Below are 24444 nucleotides of genomic sequence, written 5' to 3' on the forward strand. Positions count from 1 at the left end.
AACGCCAGTATCTTAGGTCTTGTGGGTTACACCCAATCTTGGTAGCATATTAAAATCATGAAGACCATTCTTAGCTCAGAAACTGTACAAAAATAGGCCACCGGCAGCTGAATGTGGCCTGCAGGCCGCCATTTGTTAACCCAGCTGTACATATTTCCTTCTATTCAAATAAACAGGAGCTCTACTAGACACGAGATGGTGTTAGTGCCCTCTTATCTGCACTTGTTCTACAGCATGCAGGCTATTAAGAAAAAACAAAAAAGACATATTTTCACCTGTGTAAATGTTAAAATAGCTACTGCATAACAGTGACTTGAAATTGCTTTTAAAATTTTAATATGATCCCTGATAATTACAAAACTTATGAAGTCATTATTTGGTATCAGATATGACAAGTTGTTTTTAATCTTTTTTCACAATTTTATTATTTTTTTATTTTTTGACAGGCAGAGTGGACAGTGAGAGAGAGAGAGAGAGAGAGAGAGAGAGAAAGGTCTTCCTTTACCATTGGTTCACCCTCCAACGGCCGCTTAGGCCCGCGCACCGCGCTGATCCGAAGCCAGGAGCCAGGTGCTTCCTCCTGGTCTCCCATGTGGGTGCAGGGCCCAAGCACCTGGGCCAACCTCCACTGCACTCCCGGGCCACAGCAGAGAGCTGGCCTGGAAGAGGGGCAACCGGGACAGAATCCGGCACCCCGACTGGACTAGAACCCAGTGTGCTAGCGCCGCAGGTAGAGGATTAGCCTATTGAGCCACAGTGCCGGCCTCACAATTTTATTAAGTTATATTTGGCGTATTGGGGTAGGAGCTTGGCACAGCAATTAGGACACCACTTGGGACACCCACATCCCAGGTTGGAGTTCCCAGTTTTGGTTCATGACTCTACTTCCAATTGCAGATCCTGCCGGTGCACAGCCTAGATGGCCCAAGTGCTTGGATACCTGCCATCCACGTGGAAGACTTAGACTGAGTTCTGGACTCCTAGCTTCGGCCTGGCCCACCCTGGCTGTTGCAGGCATTTGGGGAATGAGCCAACAGATGGAAGATTTCTCTCTAGATGTCTATTTCTGTCTGTCTCTCCCTCTCTCTGCCTTTCAAATGAATTTCAAAATTAAATTAATTTTAAAAACCAGACCTCAATTTAAAAATAACTCCACTAAGGCATACAACATACAAGTATTATTCACCATATTCTAACATAAAATTCAGTAATTTTCACTGTTTATCAAGCTGTACAACCATCACCATAAATCATTTTAAAATCACCTTCATGACCCCAATATGTCCCCTCACGCATTTTTACTGTTTTACTTTACTATTTCTTCCCATCCCCATCTCAGGCAACAGTCATCTACTTTTTTATATTAAGTTTTGCTTTTTCTAGATTTTTCATATAAATGTTATCATACACTGGGTAGTTTTTCGAGCTTCTTTGCCTGAGCATAATCCATGCCATAAAAAGTGCTTATAGTTTGCTCGTCATTATTGCTAAATAATATGCCATGAAATATGCTGCACATTCCTTAAGTATACAATTCATCATGCTTTAACATTGGTATAAACCATCACCAGTCAGAATAACGAACCCACCAATTACTCTCCCAAAATTCAATGTGTCCCTTTCTAATTCCTCCTTCCCACCCCTCGCCTCCTATGTTCCCAAGTAAACCATTGGTCTGCTTCCTGTCACTATACATTATTTCACATATGCCAAAATTTTATATAAATAGAATCATATAGTATATACTACTTTTCTGTCTTACACTTGGTATAATTATTTTTAAATTCATTTATATCATAGCATCTATCAAGATTTCCTGTTGTGTATAAAGAATATTTTTGTTTATATATTCACCTATGATGGATATTTGGAATGTTTGCCATTTGGGGCTATTATAAACAAATCTGATATGAATATTTATTTACAAGTTTTGCATAGACATGTATTTTCATTTCTCTTGGGTAAATATTTAAAATTGGAATAGTGGGATCATATAGTAGATGACTGTTTAACTTCTTCAGAAACTGTCCAGGGGCTGGTGCTGTGGCGTAATTGGCTAAGCCTCTGCCTTGGCAGCAGCATCCCATGTGGGTACTGATTCTAATCCCAGTTTCTCTTCTTCCAATCCAGCTTTCTGCAATGGCCTGGGAAAGCAGTGAAAAATGGCCCAAATGCTTGGGTCCTTCTACCATGTGGGAGATCTGGAAGAAGCTCCTAGCTCCTGGCTCCTGGCTTTAGATCGGCCCAGCTCTGGCCATTGCAGCCATGTGGGGAGTGAACCAGCAGACAGAAGACCTTCCTCTGTCTCTCCCTCTCTCTCTTTCTCTCTGTAACTCTGACCCTCAAATAAATAAATAAAATCTTACCAAAAAAAAAAAAAGGAGGGGAGGGACCAGCACTGTGGCGTGGCAGGTAAAGCTGCCGCCTGCAGTGCCAGCATCCTATATGGGCACCAGTTCAAGTCCAGCTGTCCAGCTCTCTGCTATGGCCTGGGAAAGCAGTAGAAGATGATTCAAGTTCTTGGGCCCCTGCACCCATTTGGGAGAACCAGAAGAAACTCATAGCTCCTGGCTTTGGATGGAACCAGCTCCAGCTATTGCAGCCATCTGGGGAGTGAATCAGCAGATGGAAGACCTCTCTCTCTTTCTCTCTTTGCCTATGCCTCTCTGTAGCTATGCCTTTCAAATGAATAAATAAATCTTAAAAAAAAAAAAACTGTAAAATTTATTTTGCCAAAAAGGTGGAATCGATTTTTTTAAACTTTTACTTTTTTTTTTTTAAGATTTGTTTGTTTGTTAGAGAGAGAGAGATATTGAGAGAGAATCTTCCTGTGGTTTATTCCACAGATGGCTACAACAGCCAGGGCAGTGCCAGGCCAAAGCTACAAGTCAGGAGTTTCATCTGGGTCTTTCACATGGGTAGCAGGGGCCAGAATGCTTGGGCCATCTTCTGCTGCTTTTCCTAGGCCATTAGCAGGGAGCTGGTTCAGAAGTGAAGCAGCTGGGGACGTGAACTGGCACCCATATAGGATAATGGAGTCACAGGCGGCAGCTTTACCTGCTATGCCAACACCAGTAACTAAATTACTTTTGAAAAATTTATTCAAAAGGCATGCACTGGTTCATTCCCTAAATGTCCGTAACAGCCAAACGTGGGGCAGGTCAAAACCAGGAGCCAGGAATTCAACCCAGGTCTACCATGTGGGTGACCTTCTGCCTTCCTAAGTGCATATTAGCAGGAAGATGGAATTGGGAACAGAGTAAGGATCTGAACCCAAGAACTCTGATATGTAATGTGGGTATCCAAAGCAATGTTTTAACTACCACTCTAAACATTCGCCACAGTTGTATTATTTAACACTCCCCAAACAGTGCATGAGTGTTCCAGGTTGTCTAGGTCTTCACCAACACTTGGTATGGTCAGTGTTTTTTATTTTATTCTCCCCAATGGATGTAATTGAAATTTCCCTAATAACTAAAGATGGTGAGTCTTTTCCTGTGTTTCTCCCTCATAAGGTATGTTCAAATCTTTTGCTAATTTTTAAAACTGCATGGTGGGGCTGGCACTGTAGTGCAGCGGGTCAGTGCCGGCATCCCATATGGGTGCTGGTTTTAGTCCTAGCTGCTCCTCTTCTGATCCAGCTCTCTGCTATGGCCTGGGATAGCAGTGGAAGATGGCCCAAGTCCTTGGGTCCCTGCACCCACGTGTGAGACCTGGAGGAAGAAGCTCCTGGCTCCTGGCTTCGGATTTTGGATGGGCGCAACTCCGGCCGTTGCAGCCATCTGAATGGAAGACACCTCTCTCTCTCTCTCTCTCTCTCTCTCTTTCTCTCTCTCTCCCTCCCTCTCCCTGTAACTGTCTTTCAAATAAATTAAAAAAAAAAAAAACTGCATGATTTTATTGAGTTTTAAGAATACTTCACATATTTTGGATTTATGAGATACTTGATTTGCAAATATCTTTCCCAGTCTATGAAGAAATACTGTCTTCAGGGCTGGCGCAGTGGCACAGTAGGTTAATCCTCCGCCTGCGGTGCCAGAATCCCATACAGGCACCAGTTCTAGTCCCGGTTGCTCCTCTTCCAATCCAGCTCTCTGCTGTGGCCTGGGAAAGCAGTAGAAGATGGCCCAAGTGCTTGGGCCCTTGCATCCACATGGGAGACCGGAAAGAAGCACCTGGCTCCTGGCTTCGGATCAGCACAGCTCCAGCCGTTGCGGCCGTTAGGGGAGTGAAGCAATGGATGGAAGACCTTTCTTTCTGTCTCTCCTTCTCACTGTCTATAATTCTACCTCTCAAATAAATAAATAAATAAATCTGAAAAAAAAAAGAAATACTATCTTTTCATTCTCTTAACAACATCATTTAAAGATCAGAAGCTATTAATTTTCATAAAGGATAATTTATCAATTTCTTCCATGGATCATGCTTTCTATGTTATGCCAAAGAAATCATTCCCTAACTCAATTTTTTCTTCTAGAAGTTTTATTATTTTAAGCTTTAAATTTAGTTACTTGATACATTTTAAATTAATTATTACATATGGTTTGAAGTACAGAGTAAAGTTTAATTTATTGCAGACTGGCATCCAGTTGTCTCAGTACTGTTTGTTGAAATGGCTACTGGCTTTCCAATAAAAATGCCTGTGCATTTTGTTGAAAAGCAGTTGTCCATGTATGTTCTGTCTTTGAGGGGTTCTCTCTTCTATTCCATTGACTGTTTTATCTCTTGTTATCCATACAACATTGTCTTAATTACCCTAGCTTTAAAAATCTTGAAATTTGGTAATTTACAATTTTGTTCTTTTTCAAAATAGCCATGGCTATTCTAGATCCTTTGCATTTCCATATGAATTTTAGAATCAACCAGTCAATTTTTACAAAAAGGCAACCTAATCATTAAGAATGCAATGAATCTATAGATTATGCTGGGGAAAACTGCCATTTTAACAATATTGATCCATGAACAACAAGATACACATCATCACTTAATTTCTCTCAACTATATTTTATATTTTTAAGTATATGAATACTTCATGCATTTTGTCATTTATCACTAATTATCTCATATTTTTGTTATGATTACAAATAGCACTGACTTTTTATTTCAATCTCTAATTTCTCATTGCTATTACACAGAAATACTGAATCTTGTATATTAAGCTAGATCTTCAAGCTTAACTCACTTTGTTCTACTAGTAAGATTACAGAATCTGGGCCAGCACTGTGGCACAGTAAGTTCATCCTCCGCCTGTGGCACTAGTATCCCATACAAGCGCTGGTTCCAGTCCCGGCTGCTCCTCTTCTGATCCAGCTCTCTGCTGTGGCCTGGGAAAGCAGTAGAAGATGGCCCCAGTGCTTGGGCCCCTGCACCCATGTGGGAGACCCAGAGGAAGCCCCTGGCTCCTGGCCTTGGATCGGCTCAGCTTGAGCCACTTTGGCCTTTTGGGGAGTGAACCAGCAGATAGAAGACCTTTCTCTCTGTCTCTCCCTCTCACTGTCTGTAATTCTAACTCTCAAATAAATAAATAAAATCTTAAAAAAGAATCTGCAAGTCATGACAGTTTCACTTCCTCCTTTCTCATCTAGACCCTTCTTGTCTGTTTCTTGCCTGATGACAGAATCCCCAGATCAATGATGAACAGAAGCAATCAGAGCAGACATCCCTGTCACGTTCTTGACCTTTGGAGGAAAGCAGCATTCACTATGTGTGACGTCAGCTGTTGGTTTTTCATAGATATCCTTTATCAGTTAAACGCACTGACTTCTTTTTTTTTTTATCTTTTATTTAATGAATATAAATTTCCAAAGTACGACTCATGGGTTACAATGGCTTCCCCCCCCCATACCGTCCCTCCCACCCACAACCCTCCCCTTTCCCACTCCCTCTCCCCTTCCATTCACATCAAGATTCATTTCCGATTATCTTAATATACAGATCAGCTTAGTATACCTTAAGTAAGGATTTCAACAGTTTGCTCCCACACAGAAACATAAAGTGAAAAATAATAGATGATTTTTTTTAAATGATGATGAAATCAGATCAGACCTATTGTCATGTTTAATCCCAGTGAGAGTCAAGTTGGGAATTGATAATTTCTTTTTTTTTTTTACAGAAGATCAGTTTAGTGTACATTAAGTAAAGATTTCAATCGTTTGCACCCCCATAGAAACACAAAGTGAAATATACTGTTTGAGTACTCGTTATAGCATTAAGCCTCAGTGTACAGCACATTAAGGACAGAGATCCTACATGAGGAGTAAGTGCACAGTGACTCCTGTTGTTGACTTTACCAATTGACACTCCTGTTTATGGCATCAGTAATCTCCCTATGCACCAGTCATGAGTTTCCAAGGCTATGGAAGCCCCTTGAGTTCTCTGATTCTTATCTTGTTTAGACACGGTCATAGTCAAAGTGGAGGTTCTCTCCTCCCTTCAGAGAAAGGCACCTCCCTCTTTGAAGACCTGTTCTTTCCACTGGGATCTCACTCACAGAGATCTTTTTGCCAGAGTGTCTTGGCTTTCCATGCCTGAAATACTCTCATGGGCTTTTCAGCCAGATCCGAGTGCCTTTAGGGCTGATTCTGAGGCCAGAGACGCACTGACTTCTATCCGCAGCTGATAAGATGGTTTCATCAGGAATGAATGTTGGATTTTGTTAAATGCTTTTACTGCATCTACTTACATGATCATATGGCTTTTGTTTTTAGTTTGTTAATCTAACCAATTATAATGATTTTTTTTTTTCTGACAGGCAGAGTGGACAGTGAGAGAGAGAGACAGAGAGAAAGGTCTTCCTTTGCCGTTGGTTCACCCTCCAATGGCCGCCGCGGCCGGCGCACTGCGGCCGGCGCACCGCGCTGATCCGATGGCAGGAGCCAGGAGCCAGGTGCTTTTCCTGGTCTCCCATGGGGTACAGGGCCCAAGCACCTGGGCCATCCTCCACTGCACTCCCTGGCCACAGCAGAGGGCTGGCCTGGAAGAGGGGCAACCGGGACAGAATCCGGCGCCCCGACCGGGACTAGAACCTGGTGTGCCGGCGCCGCTAGGCGGAGGATTAGCCTAGTGAGCCGCGGCGCCGGCATAATGATTGTTTTTTAATAATAAACCTCACATTCCTAATATAAACCCTATTTGGTCACTGCTATGGTATTTCAATATGGCATGTCCCCTCCAAATTGCATGTTGAAACTTGACTGTCGTGGTGGTGTTAGGAGGTTGGGCCTTTAAGAGATGAGGAGCTAATACCTAATGCAAGACAATCCCTGTTTTGCTGCTTCTGCACATATGCACTCATCCTTCTGCTTTCGCTTTTCTACCAGGTTACAACACAGCACAGGCCCTTGCAACATGCTCGCAACATGCTCTTAGACTTCCCAGCCTCAAGAATCATAAGCCAAAATAAGTGTCCATTCTTTAACACCCAGTTTCAGGTATTCTGTTATAGCAACCAACAACAGGACTACAACAATCATAGTATATGTTATCCTATTTATATACTGCTGGATTCTATTTGCTAAAATTTAGTTTTGAAAGTCCACAAATAACATTGCACTGTGGTTTTGTTTGATTTTGGCATCAAGGTGATGGGGACTGTGGGAGGGGAAACCAGGTCTCTGTTGTTACAACCTAGGCAGAAGTGGTCTGCTAAGTCACTGTTATGCTATCATCTCATCTACTCCTTCCCAACCTAGGAAGTACTCATCATTGCCATCATAACTTTGCTTATGGGGAATAAAGAAAAGCTGAGGTTTAGAGAGTAAACTGCACACAGAAATTTCTAATTTAGAACTAGGTGTGAATCAAGACAGGATGAAATTAAACCCACTCTCATCCTCCAACTACGCTATGATCTTTAGTAGTAATCCAAGAGATTTTCTTTAAACACACAGGTTGATTTCCTCTCCATTGAGAAAAGGCATTATAACTCCACAAGATCTGAGTAATCTAATCTGGAGTCCATGCCACTCTGACATTAATCAAAAAACAAAACAAAAGATGAATGAGATGAAATGTTTTCTTATACGCTGAGTCAGCAACTAAATTAATTATTAACTAGTGAATACACTGAAAATATTACTTAGAAAATGGCGCCGTAGTGCCTTTGGCCGGCACCGCGGCTCACTGAGCTAATCCTCCGCCTAGCGGCGCCGGCACACCGGGTTCTAGTCCCGGTCGGGGCGCCGGATTCTGTCCCGGTTGCCCCTCTTCCAGGCCAGCCCTCTGCTGTGGCCAGGGAGTGCAGTGGAGGATGGCCCAAGTGCTTGGGCCCTGCACCCCATGGGAGACCAGGAAAAGCACCTGGCTCCTGGCTCCTGCCATTGGATCAGCGCGGTGCGCCGGCCGCAGCGCGCCGGCCGCGGCGGCCATTGGAGGGTGAACCAACGGCAAAGGAAGACCTTTCTCTCTGTCTCTCTCTCTCACTGTCCACTCTGCCTGTCAAAAAATAATAAAAAAAAAAAAGAAAAAAAAAAAGAAAAAAAAGAAAAAAAAAAAGAAAATGGCAGGCTTGATCCAGCTAGGAAGACTCTTTAAAGGATATTCCAGTCCTTGGGGCCGGTGGGTTAATGCCCTGGCCTGAAGTGCAGGCATCCCATATGGGTAGCGGTTCAAGTCCTGGCTGCTCCTCTTCCAATCCAGCTCTCTGCTATGGCCTGGGAAAGCAGTAGAAGATGACCCAAAATCCTTGGGCCACTGCACCCGTGTGGGAGACCCGGAAGAAGCTCCTGGCTCCTGAGTTCGGATTGGCGCAGCTCTGGCCATTGTGGCCATCTAGGGAGTGAACCAACTCTCTGCCTCTCCTCTCTCTGTTTAAGTCTTCCAAATAAATAAAAATAAAATCTTTAATAAAAATTTAAAAAAGGATATTCCAGTCCTAAAAGGCCAATCAAAATAATGATATATAATACCATTTAGGGGCCACCAGTGCCGTGGCATAGAAGGTAAAGCCACTGCCTGCAGTGCTGGCATCCCATGTGGGCACTGGTTCGAGCCCCAGCTGCTCCACTTCCAATCCAGCTCCCTGCTAATGTGCCTGGGAAAGCAGTGGAAGATGGCCCAAGTCCTTGGGCCCCTGCATCCACATGGGAGACCCAGAAGAAGCTCCTGGCTCCTGGCTTCAGACCAGCTCAGCAACAGCCGATGAGATGTGGCTATTGCAGGCTGAGCCAACAAATGAAAGCCCCCCTCCCCGTGGCTCTGCCTTTCAAATAAATAAATAAATCTTTAAAAATAATAACAATATATAACACCATTTAAAAAATGTAACTCATCTTCAAAAACATATTGTGAAATAGGTATTACTATACACATCTTTACAGATGAGGAAATCTGAGACACATTAAGAAACATGCTTAAAGTCTGTCATCCTGTAAGTAGCAGAACAGGTATTCACACTCAAGTCTCTACAACTCCAAAACAGCACCTTAAAATGTGATTGGTTTTTGTTTGTTTTTTAGATTACAGTGTTGTCCGCCCCAAAAAACAAGAAGCGCTGCCAAGAGTCTTTTGGAACAAGCAAATTCCAACATCAGATTCAAGCAGAGCTTGATGCCAACTAAAATGGAGCTGAGCTTTTTTTTTTTTTTTTTTTTTTTTTTTTTTTTTTTTTTTTTTTTTTTGACAGGCAGAGTGGACAGTGAGAGAGAGAGACAGAGAGAAAGGTCTTCCTTTTGCCGTTGGTTCACCCTCCAATGGCCGCCGCGCTGCGGCCAGCACACCGCGCTGATCCGATGGCAGGAGCCAGGCGCTTCTCCTGGTCTCCCGTGGGGTGCAGGGCCCAAGGACTTGGGCCATCCTCCACTGCACTCCTGGGCCACAGCAGGCAGCTGGCCTGGAAGAGGGGCAACCGGAACAGAACCCGGTGTGCCAGCGCCGCAAAGTGGAGGATTAGCCTAGTGAGCCGCGGTGCCGGCTGGAGCTGAGCTTTGATGGTAATAATGTCAAACAGGAGTTTCCCAGTTTCTGAGAAGATTAAACCCGTTTTACTCCCTTTCTAGAGTAGGTTTTCCTACTATAACACTAGCTGAGTGCTTTTTCTATATTTCAATGCTTTACAGTGGACACAGCTAATTAGTCTGGACTACTAATGGCTAGCTATGATATAGAATGTCTCTTAAGAGTAAAAATGGGAAGAGAAAGAGGAAGAATTACAACTATTCATTCAAATAATTCCAATCAAGAGACAAGATTCCCTCCACTCCTGAGGTGACTGCCACGGTTCAATTATCTATTCTGCTTCACGCTAGCCTCACAAGTTTTTAGCTCTCTGTGTTTCCATGCCTTCATCTAAAATGGATGTGATAATTTTACCTTCATAGGACTAAGGATAAAAATAGTGTATATAAACAGTGCCTAGACAGGCATCTGACCCTTGTTAGGCACTGTTTAAATTTTGCAAATCAACATGTACTTTTGAGATCCTTTAATAAAGAGCTTATTTGTGAAAAACCTTAACATTTTTACTACTTATTTATTAAAAAAAAAAAAAACATTATAAATCTGACATTCCTGTATTAGGATCCTACAATTAGCATTGGAGACCAATTTCCAGCATCAGCTTTAAGTAGACAAGCAATTTTAAAAATACAAAGATAACCAGACACAACTGATTAAAATAAAATAAACTACTCAACTCTACTATAGCTATATTACATACCCACTACGTACTCAGCATTATGCAATGTTTCATAGGGAATATGCAAGATCAAGCCAGTATTCTCAATAAGCTTAAATATTAGAGAACAAAAATAAATAAAAAAGGAATAAAAAAGGATAACTGTATACAGAGACAGCTGACCCTTGGGCAATCTCGGGAATTGAGAGAGGGGTGATGTATGTAGAGAAGCACCCATCCACCCACAGTTGAAAATTCACAAATACATACATTTTGACCCCCCCCCCAAACTTAACTACTCAGAGTCTCAGAGCCTGCTGTTGACCAGAAGCTTTGCTAATAACATGAGCAGCCAATTAGGTAGGTTTACAGTCAATTTTGTATGTTATATATATTATATACAGTAAGAAATATGCTAGAAACATGGAAGATGACTTTTTATTGCAATAAGCAATTTATTGGCATGTCACTGGTGTTTTAAAGGGATACTTGCAACACTTGAGCAAACAGAAGGAGGCTAGGGAATTACTATAGTAACAGAGTATGTCCTATAGTTAGTATTATGCAGTTATGATTTAATACTGCACCTTTACACTTGTTTATATTTCTATTGATTATGCCATGAACAGCCTGTGTATAAGTTTTGATAAATTTTAACTTCTTATAATAGATTTGTATATATTTTATACTAGTAAATGATAAATTATTACATATATGATGTACACTCATTACCCTTTACTTAATTTTTTTGACATCTCTAGGCTACATACTTTTAAGTTTTCAACTTGCTAAAATCTTTCAAAAATTAATCCACATACTAATGGACCTACTCAATTTAAACCCAGGCTGTTCAAGGGTCGACTGTGAATGTGAGTGAATAGCACATAATTCTGGGAGGAAGAAATTCTAAAGTATTATTAATATTTATGAGTTTCATAAACAGAATTTTAAAAACTATCCACGTGTATATTTTGTGTCACCCCAATGCTAGTGCCAAGAACAAGTTCAAATGATGGGTATATTATAATGTGATAAATAATTAATGAATAACCTGTACAAAGAAGAAAAGAGGATTGTCTGATCATTTCCACCATCACTTACTGTTGCTATTTTGGTCTCGAGAAAGTTCTCCCTTTCTTCATCTACCTCAATTTCATGTCCAGTTTTAAATAATTCAAGCATTTTGGGAATGTCGCGGCCAATGGAATCTGGTTAGAAAAATTAAAAGTCCAAAATTATCACTTGTATCTGAACAAGCACCAAAAATTACTCAGTAAGATGAACATGTATCACATTTGTGAGGACACAGCAAACACACTGGAACACACAGATCTGTTTTGGTGCTTGTGTGTGAATTCCTCCCGCTGAATGTAGAGATGAGACCTGCAGCTTCTAAGCAAGAATGATGATGTGGACATGACTAGGTTACGTGAGACTATGATGCTACCTTGGGAGGAACTTCCTTACTAGCAAGAAAAAAAGCAAAGCCGGAATGTTGGAAGCTGCCACATGGAAAGGATCATGGAGCAACAAGCTGAGAGCAGCCTCAGGTTGGCTGGCAGCCAGCAACAAACTAAAGCTTTCAGTGCAGCAGCCTGCAAGGAACGGAATTCTTCCAGCAATCATGTGATTCTGGAAGTAGTCCATCCCCAGGCAAGTCTCAGATAAGATCACTGCCCCAGCCAACATGGTACCTGCAGTTCTGTGAGACTGTTAATCAGAGGACTTAGCTCAGCTGTATATACATTCTTGACACACAGAAATGATGACATAATAAGCATGTGTTGTTTTTAGGTCACAAAGTTTGTAGTAAGATTGTTACATCATGATAGAAATAAATATATGCAATGCTGATACCATACTTTAAAAAGAGATAAAAATTAAAATCTATAAAATATTTTATTATGAAAACTAATAGTACAATCCTGGAATCTTTTAAGAACTGCCTAGGGGCCAGCACTGTGGCATAGAAGGTTAAGCCTCCATCTGCATTACTGGCATCCTATACGGGTGCCAGTTCGAGGCCCAGCTGCTCCACTTCTGACCCAGCTCTCTGCTATGGCCTAGGAAAGCAGTAGAAGATGGCCCAAGTCCTTGGGGCCCTGCACCCATGTGGGAGACCAGGAAGAAGCTCCTGGCTCCTGGCTTTGGATTGGCCCAGCTCCAGCTGTTGCAGCCCTTTGGGGAGTGAACTAAAGGATGGAAGGTCTCTCTCTTTCTTTCTGTCTCTCCCTCCCTCTCCCTCTCTCCCCCTCCCTTCTCTGTATCTCTTTCAAATAAACAAATCTTTAAAAAAGGAAAAAGGAATTTCTACTACCTTTGTGCACAATTTGTCTGACTTGCTTTACCATAAAATCGAAAAACTAGAAAGCAACAAGATTTAGCAGTGGAGGCCGGCACCGCGGCTCAATAGGCTAATCCTCCGCCTAGCGGCGGCGGCACACCAGGTTCCAGTCCCAGTTGGGGCGCTGGTTCTGTCCCGGTTGCCCCTCTTCCAGGCCAGCTCTCTGCTGTGGCCCGGGAGTGCAGTGCAGGATGACCCAAGTCCTTGGGCCCTGCACTCGCATGGGAGACCAAGAGAAGCACCTGGCTCCTGGCTTCGGATCAGTGCAATGCGCCGGCCACAGCACGCCAGCCGTGGCAGCCATTGGAGGATGAACCAACGACAAAAAGGAAGACCTTTCTCTCTGTCTCTCTCTCTTTCACTATCCACTCTGCCCGTCCAAAAAAAAAAAAGATTTAGCAGTGGAAACATCATAATGAATGATACAATCTTGAGGCAGTTCATTATGCACAGTTATAGAAATTGGTACAAGAAACATCAAGGACTAAAATTTAATTTATTGCATTCTAACGTCGCTTTGTCTTCTATTAGGGTAGAGAAAAACGAGTAAGAACTTTCAAAACATTATACAAGTGACTCCAAAACTAAATTACACTTGCCTATGATTCAGTCATTATTTAACTCAAATTTAATACACAAAATATATATGCTTAATATTCTAATATACCATAATTTAACTTGAAGACTTTTAATTCTATGCATTGAAACTGTTAATCATTTGAAGGGTAAGGAACATAAATCAATAATGTACCACTAAAGAGATGCCACTGTCACTGTGCCTCCACCAGGTCTTCCCTCCATGAGTCAATGTGAAGATCTCGTGACATGGCATACACAGTGTACCCTCAGCATGTGCTACTCCCAAGTTATTTTAGGACTTGTTCAGTATGACTCAGGAGCATTTCAGCTATAAATGAAAGCAATTACCCCTGAGGAGCTTACAATCTAGTTAAGAGATAAGAGATGCATGCAAATGGAAGAATTACTTAGAATACTAAGTTTTTCAACAGAGAGTATAACAATAAACAGTAAGCTGCTAACAGTGGTATTCCAAAAAGATACATCTGGTTAAACTACCTGTATTTAAATTTCATTATTTTTAAAGGTATATTTTTAATAAGAACAGGGGTTTGTATGCAGTGAGAGCTCAAGAATTACTCAGGGGGCCGGTGCTGTGGTGTAGTAGGTAAAGCAGCCACCTGCAGTGCCAGCATCCCAATTGGGCACTGGTTCAAGTCCCAGCTGCTCCACTTCCAATCCAGTTCTCTGCTATAACCTGGGAAAGCAGTGGAGGTCGGCCCAAGTCCCATGGCCACTGCACCTGTGTGGGAGACCCAGAAGAAGTTCCTGGCTCCTGACTTCAGATAGGTGCAGCTCCAGCCACTGCGGCCAATTGGGGAGTAAACCAGCAGATGGAAGACCTCTCTCTCTCTCTCTCTCTCTGCCTCTCCTTCTTTCTCTGTGTAACTATGACTTTCAAATATATAAATAAATCTTTAAAAAAAGTAATCAGTAACTGACCAGAACCCACACCCAAACACTTGTTCCAACCTGACATTACAGAACTATCTATGCTTCTACCAAAGGCCACCTCTCATCTGTGCCCTAATGTGGTGAAATGAGAAGGCCATGCCAAGAAGGCTGCTGGCAAGCGAGCATCAGTTACTCAGGAATGGCTTTGGAAACCACCTGGGAAACCACCTGGCAATGGCACCTGCCTGGCAACAGACTGTGACTGGTTAGGGCATAAACCGCCCCTTGACCAAATTGGCTGCCTCGGCTATATAAGCTGCTGTACCAACTGAAATAAACAAGTCTGCGAGCTGCTTGCCTCCTGCCCACTTTCACCCGACTCCCGGGGTCTGTGTGGTGACTCCACACCTCTTGCCCCACCACGCTTCTCCTCTCAGAACGAATCTACAGCAACACCCTGAACTGACCAATGCTCACCCAGAAATCAGCACGATCCTGCCCTTCTCTCTACATGGTCAACTTTTTCTGCTTTCTCAGATAATCTTCCTTAGCTTACAAACTTGGTATCAAATCTCCCACCCTAAAAAGAAAAAAAAACCAAATCTCCTATGATTTCACATTAGAACGTAAGTTCTTGAGGCTGGTGCTGTGGCATAGTTTACAGGTAAAGCCGCCATCTGCAGAACAAGCATACCATAGGGGTGCCAGTTAAAATCCAGTTGCTCCTCTTCCAATCCAGCTAATGCGCCTGGGAAAGCAACACAAGATGGCCCAAATACTTGGGCCCCTGTAGCCACTTGGGAGAACCAGAGGAAGTTCCTAGCTTCTGTTTTCACATCAGCCTGGCTCTGTCCATTATGGCCACTTGGGGAGTGAATCAGTGGATGGAAAATCTCTTTCTGTCTCTCCTTCTCTTTCTCTCTGTAACTCTGCCTTTCAAATAAATAATATACCTTTAAAAACAAAAAGGGCATAAATGATTTTTAAAAAAATGTTTTTCTTTCTCTACTTCCTCTCATTTTCTCTTATACCTACTTCAATCAAGTTATCATTTTTATTACTCCATTGAAAAATTTTTGTCAAGCAAATCCAAGTCATTGCTCATGTTTCTCTGACCTGACCTATCAGCATAGTTTAGAGTGTCTCTCTTTTTCTCAAAAAAAAAATTTTTTTTGACAGGCAGAGTGGATAGTGAGAGAGAGAGAAACAGAGAGAAAGGTCTTCCTTTTGCCATTGGTTCACCCTCCAATGGCCGCCACAGCTGGCGCGCTGCGGCCGGCACACTGCGCTGATCCGAAGGTAGGAGCCAGGTGCTTCTCCTGGTCTCCCATGGGGTGCAGGGCCCAAGCACTTGGGCCATCCTCCACTGCCTTCCCGGGCCACAGCAGAGAGCTGGCCTGGAAGAGGGGCAGAGGGGCAACCAGGAAAGAATCCGGCGCCCCGACCGGGACTAGAACCTGGTGTGCCAGCGCCGCTAGGTGGAGGATTAGCCTATTGAGCCACGGCGCCGGCCTCAAAATATTTTTCTAATTTTTTTAATATATTTTTCTTTTATTTGAAAGTCAGAGAGAAAGAGAAAGACAAAGAAAGATCTTCCCTTCACTGGTTCCCTCTCCAAAGGCCCACCATAGCCGGGGTGGGGCACGCAGAAGCCAGGAGTTTGTACCTCATATCAGGTCTCTCACACAAGTGGCAGGAATCCAAGTACTTGAGCCATCATCTGCTGCCACCCAGAGTGTGCATTAGCAGGAAGCTAGAAACTGAAGTAGAACTAGGACTTGAGCACAGGAACTCTGATATGGGATGCAGGCGCCCCATGTAGCATCTTAAGTCACTGCACCAAATGCTCAAGTCCTTAGAATATCTTGACTTCTCCCTGGAAACAGCTGTCATTGGCTGTTCCATCCCATTCTCATTTGCTAAGCATCACCCTCACTTAGCTGACTTCCAAAGTTTGAACTACCCAGGGCTCAGTCATCTGACCTCTCATATTCTATTCATGCACATCTCCCTAAGTCTCATCCAGACACATGGTCTTAAATACCATTTAGCCATTTCTAATTGCTTAACGTATATCTCTGGCCACAGTATCTCATGATTTCTAACTACCTACCTGATTTGTCCACTAGAGACAGGCAGATAATTAGTAAGAAGTAACTATGATAAATGTTTGTTGGAAGAATGAACAAATAAATGACTTCATAATTTTGAGTCTAATATCCTTGTGATGATGCAATGGTAATGAAGTCGGAAAGAATAGGACTTAAGAAGGAATGGAAAATAGTTCCACATTAAAATATTGAATTAAGGTACTGATAGAATATAAAAAAAAATAGCTTACAATTAGAAATAAGAAACGGGCTGGCGGTGCTGTGGCATAGTGGGTTAACACCCTGGCCTGAAGCACCGGCATCCTATATGGGCACCGGTTCAAGACCCAGCTGCTCCACTTTTGATCCAGCTCTCTGCTATGGCCTGGGAAAGCAGTAGATGGCCCAAGTCCCTGGGCCCCTGTACCCACAGAGGAGACCCAGAAGAAGCTCCTGGCTTCTGAGTTCAGATTGGCACAGCTCCGGCTGTTGCGGCCAACTGGGAAGTGAACCATCGGATGGAAGACCTCTCTCTCTCTCTCTGCCTCTCCTCTCTCTGTAACTCTGACTTTCAAGTAAATAAAATAAATCTTAAAAAAAAAAAAAAAAGAAAGAAAGCTTTCATGGGTGCTGGTTCTAATCCCAGCTTCTCCACTTTTGATCCAGCTTTCTGCTATGGCCTGGGAAAGCACTGGAAGATGGCCCAAGTCCTTGGGCCCCTGCACCTACGTGGGAGACCGGGAAGAAGCTCCAAGATTCTGACTTCAGATCAGCCCAGTTCCAGATGTTGCAACCATTTGAGGAGTGAGCCAGTAAATGGAAGACCTCTCTGTCTCTTTGCCTCTGCCTCTCTGTAACTGCCTTTCAAATAAATAAAATTTTTTTTTTTTTTTTGACAGGCAGAGTGGACAGTGAGAGAGACAGAGAGAAAGGTCTTCCTTTGCCGTTGGTTCACCCTCCAATGGCCGCCACAGCCAGTGCGCTGCGGCCGGCGCATCGCGCTGATCCGATGGCAGGAGCCAGGTGCTTCTCCTGGTCTCCCATGGGGTGCAGGGCCCAAGCACTTGGGCCATCCTCCACTGCACTCCCTGGCCACAGCAGAGAGCTGGCCTGGAAGAGGGGCAACCGGGACAGAATCCGGGACTAGAACCCGGTGTGCCGGCGCCGCAAGGTGGAGGATTAGCCTAGTGAGCCGCAGCGCCGGCCACAAATAAATAAATCTTTAAAAAAAAAAAAAATCCTGGTTCCTTTAAAAGAAAAAAAAAGAAGAAACTTTCAGAAGGGCTGGCACTATAACACAGTGGATTAAAGCCTTGGCCTGTGGTGCCAGCTTCCCATATGAACGCCAGTTCAAGTCCCAGCTGCTCCACTTCCAATCTAGCTCCCTGCCTAATGTGCCTGGGAAAGCAGCGGAGGATGACCCAAACCCTTGGGCCCCTGCACCACACGGAAGACTTGGAAGAAGCTCCTGGATCCTGGCTGCAGATCAGCTCAGCTTTGGCTGTTGAGGCCATTTGGGGAGTGAACCAGCAGATGGAAGACCTCTCTCCCTCTCTCTCTCTCTCTCTGCCTCTCTCTGTAACTCTTTCAGATAAGTAAAATAAATCTTAAAAAAAAAATTTCAGAAAAGATAATAAATTAGGGTTGATGAGACTTACATTTAAGCCAGTTCCATCATAAAACAGTACAAATCAAACTTTACCTTTGTATTTTCTTTTGTCTTTCTCTTTACTTTGTATTTCTCTAGTATCCAAGATGTTTAAGATCATTTCACGTCCTTAATCACTTCTATATTATATTTGCAAACATATATATGTTTATTTATATATATATATAATTTTTTATATTTATATATATTTATTTTTATATATTTGTTTATATATATGTTTGCAAATATATACATATTATTTTGCAAAGTGCCTGATTCTGTCCCCCTCTTAACTTTTTTTAAATTTTATTTATTGGAGAAGAGAGAGAGAGTATGCAGGCACGCTCTCATCGAGCAATTCATACCTCAAACACCTGAAACAGTTAAGATGGTGCTGGGCCAAAGCTGGAAGCCAGGAACAAAATCCAGATCTCTCACATGGGTGTCAGGAACTCAGTCACTTGAGCACCAGCAGGAAGCCAGAGTCAGGAACTGGAGCAGGGCTCCAAACCCAGACACTCCAATGCAGGACACAGACATCCCAACCAGAATCTTAACCTCTTAACCACTAGAGTAAAACCTGCCCCACTGCCCTTCTTTTTAAAAATCAGGTTGGAACTGGCCTTGTGGCGTAGTGAGTAAAGCCACTGCTTATGACGCTAGCATCCCACATGGGTGCAGGTTTGGGTCCTAGCTGTTTCACTTCCAATCCACATCCCTGCTAACGGCCCAGGCAAAGCAGCAGAAGATGGCCCAAGTATTTGAACCCCTGCCACCCCCATGAAAAACCCAGATGAAGCTTCTGGCTCAGCTCAGACCATTGCAGCCACCTGGGGAGTGAACCAGATAGAAGATTGTAAGACAGCCACAACACACACCAAACACTGGAGTAAGGAAAAGGGTTTATTGGAGAATACCCAACAGACTGGAGGGAAGGGGCGAAGAAGGAAAAGAGGGAGAAGGAGAGCGTAAGAGAGAGACAGAGGTCAGGAGATAGAAAGGAAGAGAGTGAGCGAGCATGGGAGAGGAAAGAGGAGCAGAGGCAAGAGAGAGGGGAGGGGCTGGCACTGTGGCTCATTTGGTTAATTCTCTGCCTGCGGTGCCAGCATCCCATATGGGGGCCGGGTGCTAGTCCCGGTTGCTCCTCTTCCAGTCCAGCTCTCTGCTGTGGCCCGGGAAGGCAGTGGAGGATGGCCCAAGTGCGTGGGCCCCTGTACCCACATGGGAGACCAGGAGGAAGCACCTGGCTTTCTGATCGGTGCAGTGCCGGCTGTAGCGGCCATTTGTGGAGTGAACCAACAGAAGGAAGACCTTTCTCTTGTCTCTCTCTCTGTCTATAGCTCTACCTGTCAAATAAATATAAAGTGAGAGAGAGAGAGAGAGAGAGAAGAGAGTGAGAGGGGAGAGCAAGAGAGAGAGAGCCACGTGTTAAAGAACAGGTCCTTTTAAAACTTTGCTGGAGGGCAGGAAGGGAAGCAGAAGCAGTGAATCCTATTAGGATTAGGGTGGAGCTTGACACCAGTAGTTGGGCCATGTGGCCACCTGGCTCCCAGCAATGATGGCAGGGGCTACAGCCTAGGATGGTGTCAGGGTATAGATCGCGCCATAGATAAGACTGCTCCATTTTCCTAACAAAGATCTCTCTCTCTCTCTCTCTCTCTCTCCCCCTTCTTTCCCTCTCTGTAATTCTGCCTTTCAAATAAATAAATAAATTTTTAAAGAAAATAAAAATAACAATCAGGTTGATAGTTTTGCTAAGTTATAAGACTTCTTTATATGTTCTGCTTTCAGGGGCTTGTTACAATAAGCAGCTACTTCAAAAATTTTATGGAAAATGGAGATAAGTTTATTTTGGTGCAAATAATTTTTAATACATGCATACTTGTATGTGTAGCATGTTTCTCCAATCAACAGTTTGTCTTGTCATTTTCTTAGTTCATTCCTGATGCTGATAATCTTTGTCATCCCTCTTTTTTTTTTGTTTTTAATCAGTGTCACTTAAATGTTACAGCTTTACTGATCTTTTCAAAGAACCAGTTTTGTTTTCATTGCTTCTCTTCTATTATTTGTCCTTTCCATTCCAGTGTCTTCTACTCTGATCTTTATCATTGTATTGCTTCTATTTAGTTTGGGTTTAATTTGTTGTTTATTTCCTAGGTTCTTAAGATTTTATCTTAGCACAATGGCTTTAAACCATTCTTCTTTCCTAATTTAGCCTTTAAAGCTTAAGATTTCCCTCTGAGAACTACTTCAACTGTATCTCACATGCTTTGATGTGTTGTGTTTTCACTGTCACTCATGGAAGGCTTTGTCTAATTTCTTCTTTGAGTTATTTACTAGCATGTGTTCTCATTCTAATGTATGTGGATATTTTTCATGATTAATGATTTCTAATTTAACTTAGTTATGAACAGAAGACACACTGTGTATGACTTCAATTCTTTTAAATAATAAATGTAAGACCTAAAGGCTTGCCTTATAACCCAGGGACTGGTGTACCATGGTAAGTGTCCAACACTAACACTTGCTACTGATGAGTGACGCACTCTATAGATACAAATTAGGCATGTTGGTTGACAGTGTTACTCAAATCTTTCATTGATTTTCTGTCTGTAAGTTCTATCAGTGACTGAGAAAAATATTAAAATCTCCAACCGTATTTCATGATTAGTCTATTTCCCCTTTCAATTCTGTCAGTTTTGGCTTCCTGTATTTTGAAGCTCTTTTCCAGATGAGTATGTACTATTACTATGATAGAATATCTATCTTTTTCTGTAGATATATTCCTTGACCTAAAAGTCAATTCTGCTGGTATTGGTATCACCAGTCCACTCTATATTGATCACTGTTTTCATGACATATCTTCACCCATCATTTTACTTTCAGCCTTTTTGTGTGTTTGAATATAAAGGTGCCTTCAATATATTCAGTTTAACTTGGACTGCTTTTGCATTAGTGGTAAACTGTGCCTGTGGATGAAATGTGCAATCCATTTCCAATTAACAGAACTACTGATATGGATGAATTTAGGTCTTTAATATATGTTTTCTATTTATCTTATATTGTGTGTTTCTCTGTCCCTCCTTTACAGCATTTTTTTTTTTTAATTATAGGCCAGTGTGAGAGAGAATATGTCAGAAGCAGAGAGAGAACTTGAATCCACTGGTACATTCCCCAAATGCCCATAACAGCTGAGGCTGGTCCAGGCCAAAGCTGGGAGCCAAGAATTCAATCCAGGTCTCCCACATGAGTGACAATCACCCAACTACTTGAGCTGCCTCTCAGGGTGTGCAGTAAGAGGAAGTTGGACTTTGACCTCAGAATCAGCCCTTAAGTCTTCCTGGTCTGGCTGAAAGGCCCATGAGAGTATTTTAGGCAAGAGAAGCCAAGACATTGTGGCAAAAAAGTTCTACATGAAGGATGTCTGTGAGTGAGACCCCAGTGGAAAGAAGTGGCCATCAAAGAAGGATGTATTTTTCTCTGAAAGGAGGAGAGAACTTCCACTTTCCTTATGGCCTTGTCCAAATACTGACAGTATTTGTGGACTCAAAAGGCTTCCGTAGCGAAGGCAGCTCACGTCAAGAGCATCAAATGGTCACTGACGTCATACATCGGAGTTAACAAGAGTCACTGTGTAATAACTCCCCATCCAGGACATCTGTCCTCAATGAGTTGTATTGAGAGTTAACTGTAAAACGAGCTGTCAAATGGTTTTGTGTGTGTGTGTATGAGAACTGTTGAAGCTTTACTTAGTATAGAGTAGGTCTTCTGAGTTCAAAATTAATTGAAAATGAATGTTAACAGAGAATGGGATTGGCAAGGGGAGAGGGAAGAGGAGGAGGGGTGGGAGATGGGTGGGAGGACTGATATGGTGGGAAGAATAACTATATCCCTAAAGTTGTACTTATGAAATTCATATTTCTTTAAAAATAAATTTACAAAAAAGTTAGTTGGAACTAGAAGCAGAGCCAAGGACTAGAAACTAGGATCTATGATATGGGTCATGGGTGTTTCAAGCAGCATCTTAAGCTCTAGACCAAACATTCAGTCTCATCTTTTGTTTCCAGCAAAACTCTTCAGTATGTTTCTGTTCCTCTTAGTTTCATACTATCTCTTTCTGTGCTTTTTTTTTTACTTGATTTAGAGACCACAATGCACCCATTTATCACAACCCACTTCACGTTAATACACAATACTTTTGCATCAGCCCATTTACTCCCCTCCCCTCGTGATGCAACCATCATGCTCAAATTTGCTTCACTTCCTATAGTTCATCTTTAAAATAAAACTCACTATCAAAATTAGGGAATCATTCTAGATTCTTCCCTCTCCCTTATCCTCATAACTCAACAGCTTCTGTTAATTCCACCATTCTCTTCTGTCTTCACTGCCGCCACCAAATTATTTATTTTGTCATCTTTTTCCTAGACTCTTGCAATAGCTTCCTCACTGCTGTCTGATCTTACCACTTCACCTTCCTCATATGGTCACTCTACCATTTACACAATCTGTCCAACACTCATTCTAATAAGCAAATCTTGTGTCACTTCCTAGCAATGGCTTCTGCATGCACAGAGGATAAAATCTAATCTTCATGGTAGGGCACAGAGAGCCCTCTGTGATCTGGCCCACTGCCTATCACTGTCCAACCCCACTGAACACCACCATCTGATAGCACTTTATGTACCAAACGATAGAACGCTACTTATAATTTCCTGAACACAACTGGCTCTCTCCTACTTTCGTGCATTAGTAAAAGCCATTTTCTTTGCCAGGAATGTCCTTCTCATGCAGGTTAGGAAAACATACGCCTATTCATGCTTAACACCTCAATTTCACTATCTTCTTTATATAATCTGATTCTGCAAAACAGTCTCTCATTCCTCTAAGTTCTTTGTACATTTTCCACTGTTAGATTTACTACATGTTAATGCAGGAGTTTGTTCTCATCTCTGCCCTCTTGATGTATACCTTCTTATATATCTTTTCATCTTTCAGTCCTCAGTATTAACTGTAATACACATACCAGGCATTCAATAACTATTCACTTATTCAACAAATGAGTTACGAAGGTATAAGTGGTATATGAAAACACGAAAAAGAGTAAATTCTCCTAAAATAATGGTGGAAAACAAACAGCTACTTGAGAACTGTAGTAGGGAGGCAATAGCAACAACAGTGACTCACAAATAGTGTATACTTTAAGCACTGGGCTTGTGCTATGCTCTGTATACATTGCCACAAAAACATTATGGGGTAGATGGTATGATGAAACTCATTCTGTAGAAGAGTAACTGGAGACAGAAAAATGTTTAAAAGTTTTCTGGGCCGGCGCCGTGGCTCAACAGGCTAATCCTCCGCCTGCGGCGCTGGCACACTGGGTTCTAGTCCCAGTCGGGGTGCCGGATTCTGTCCCGGTTGCTCCTCTTCCAGGCCAGCTCTCTGTTATGGCCCGGGAGTGCAGTGGAGGATGGCCCAGGTGCTTGGGCCCTGCACCCCATGGGAGACGAGGATAAGCACCTGGCTCCTGCTGGATCAGCGCGGTGCGCCGGCCGCAGCACACCAGCCGCGGCCGCTATAGGAGGGTGCAACGGTAAAGGAAGACCTTTCTCCCTGTCTCTCTCTCTCACTATCCACTCTGCCTGTCAAAAAAAAAAAAAAAAAAAAAAAAAAAAAGTTAAAAAAAAAGTTTTCTGGAGAAAAGCATTTGACACAGGGGTTAAGATGCTTGGGACATCAGCATCCTATATCACAGTATCTGAATACAATGCCTAGCTCCACCCCCAACTTCAGCTTCCTGCTAATAGACACCCAGGGAGGCAACAGATGATGATGGTTCAAATAGTTGGGTCCGTGACACCCACATGAGAAGCCTAGATTGGGTTGCTGGCTCCTAGCTTTAGCTTGGCCCAGCCCCAGCTACTGTGGGCATCTGTGGAGTGAAACGGCAGATGTGAGGTCTATCTTTTGCTTCTGTTACTCTCCCTCTCTCTGCTTTTCAAATAAATACAATCAATTGAAAAAAGAAAAGAATACTAAAATTTGCTCAAGGTCATAACAAGGAAAAGCCAAGGCTAAAAAGCTATGTTAACTAGTATTCTATACTTCTTTTCAATATAGTTTAATGTTAAATTGTCACTGCTATTTCTATAGCTTTGCTATCCCTTATTGCTAAGGAACTGCCCTCTCCTTTCTCTACTTTCCCTTTTTATGTGCTTTTATGCTCTTCTATTTTTCTACTTTTCCTTTCTTCCTTTCATTTTTCTTCCTCTAATTC

General features: G+C 42.6%; 1 protein-coding gene across 2 annotated transcripts in view; it reads right to left on the reverse strand.

Moving 5' to 3' along the window:
- The window catches only part of MRPL1 (mitochondrial ribosomal protein L1), a 152461-nt gene that overhangs the window by 31521 nt on the left and 96496 nt on the right, over positions 1-24444 (reverse strand). For both annotated transcript variants that reach the window (XM_070047985.1, XM_070047986.1), the window contains one exon: positions 11714-11820. In XM_070047985.1, the coding sequence (XP_069904086.1) occupies positions 11714-11820 (107 nt within the window). The remainder of the gene's footprint in view (positions 1-11713; positions 11821-24444) is intronic.

This window comes from Oryctolagus cuniculus, chromosome 8 (genome assembly GCF_964237555.1).
Source record: "Oryctolagus cuniculus chromosome 8, mOryCun1.1, whole genome shotgun sequence".
In the NCBI taxonomy this organism is placed as follows: domain Eukaryota; kingdom Metazoa; phylum Chordata; class Mammalia; order Lagomorpha; family Leporidae; genus Oryctolagus; species Oryctolagus cuniculus.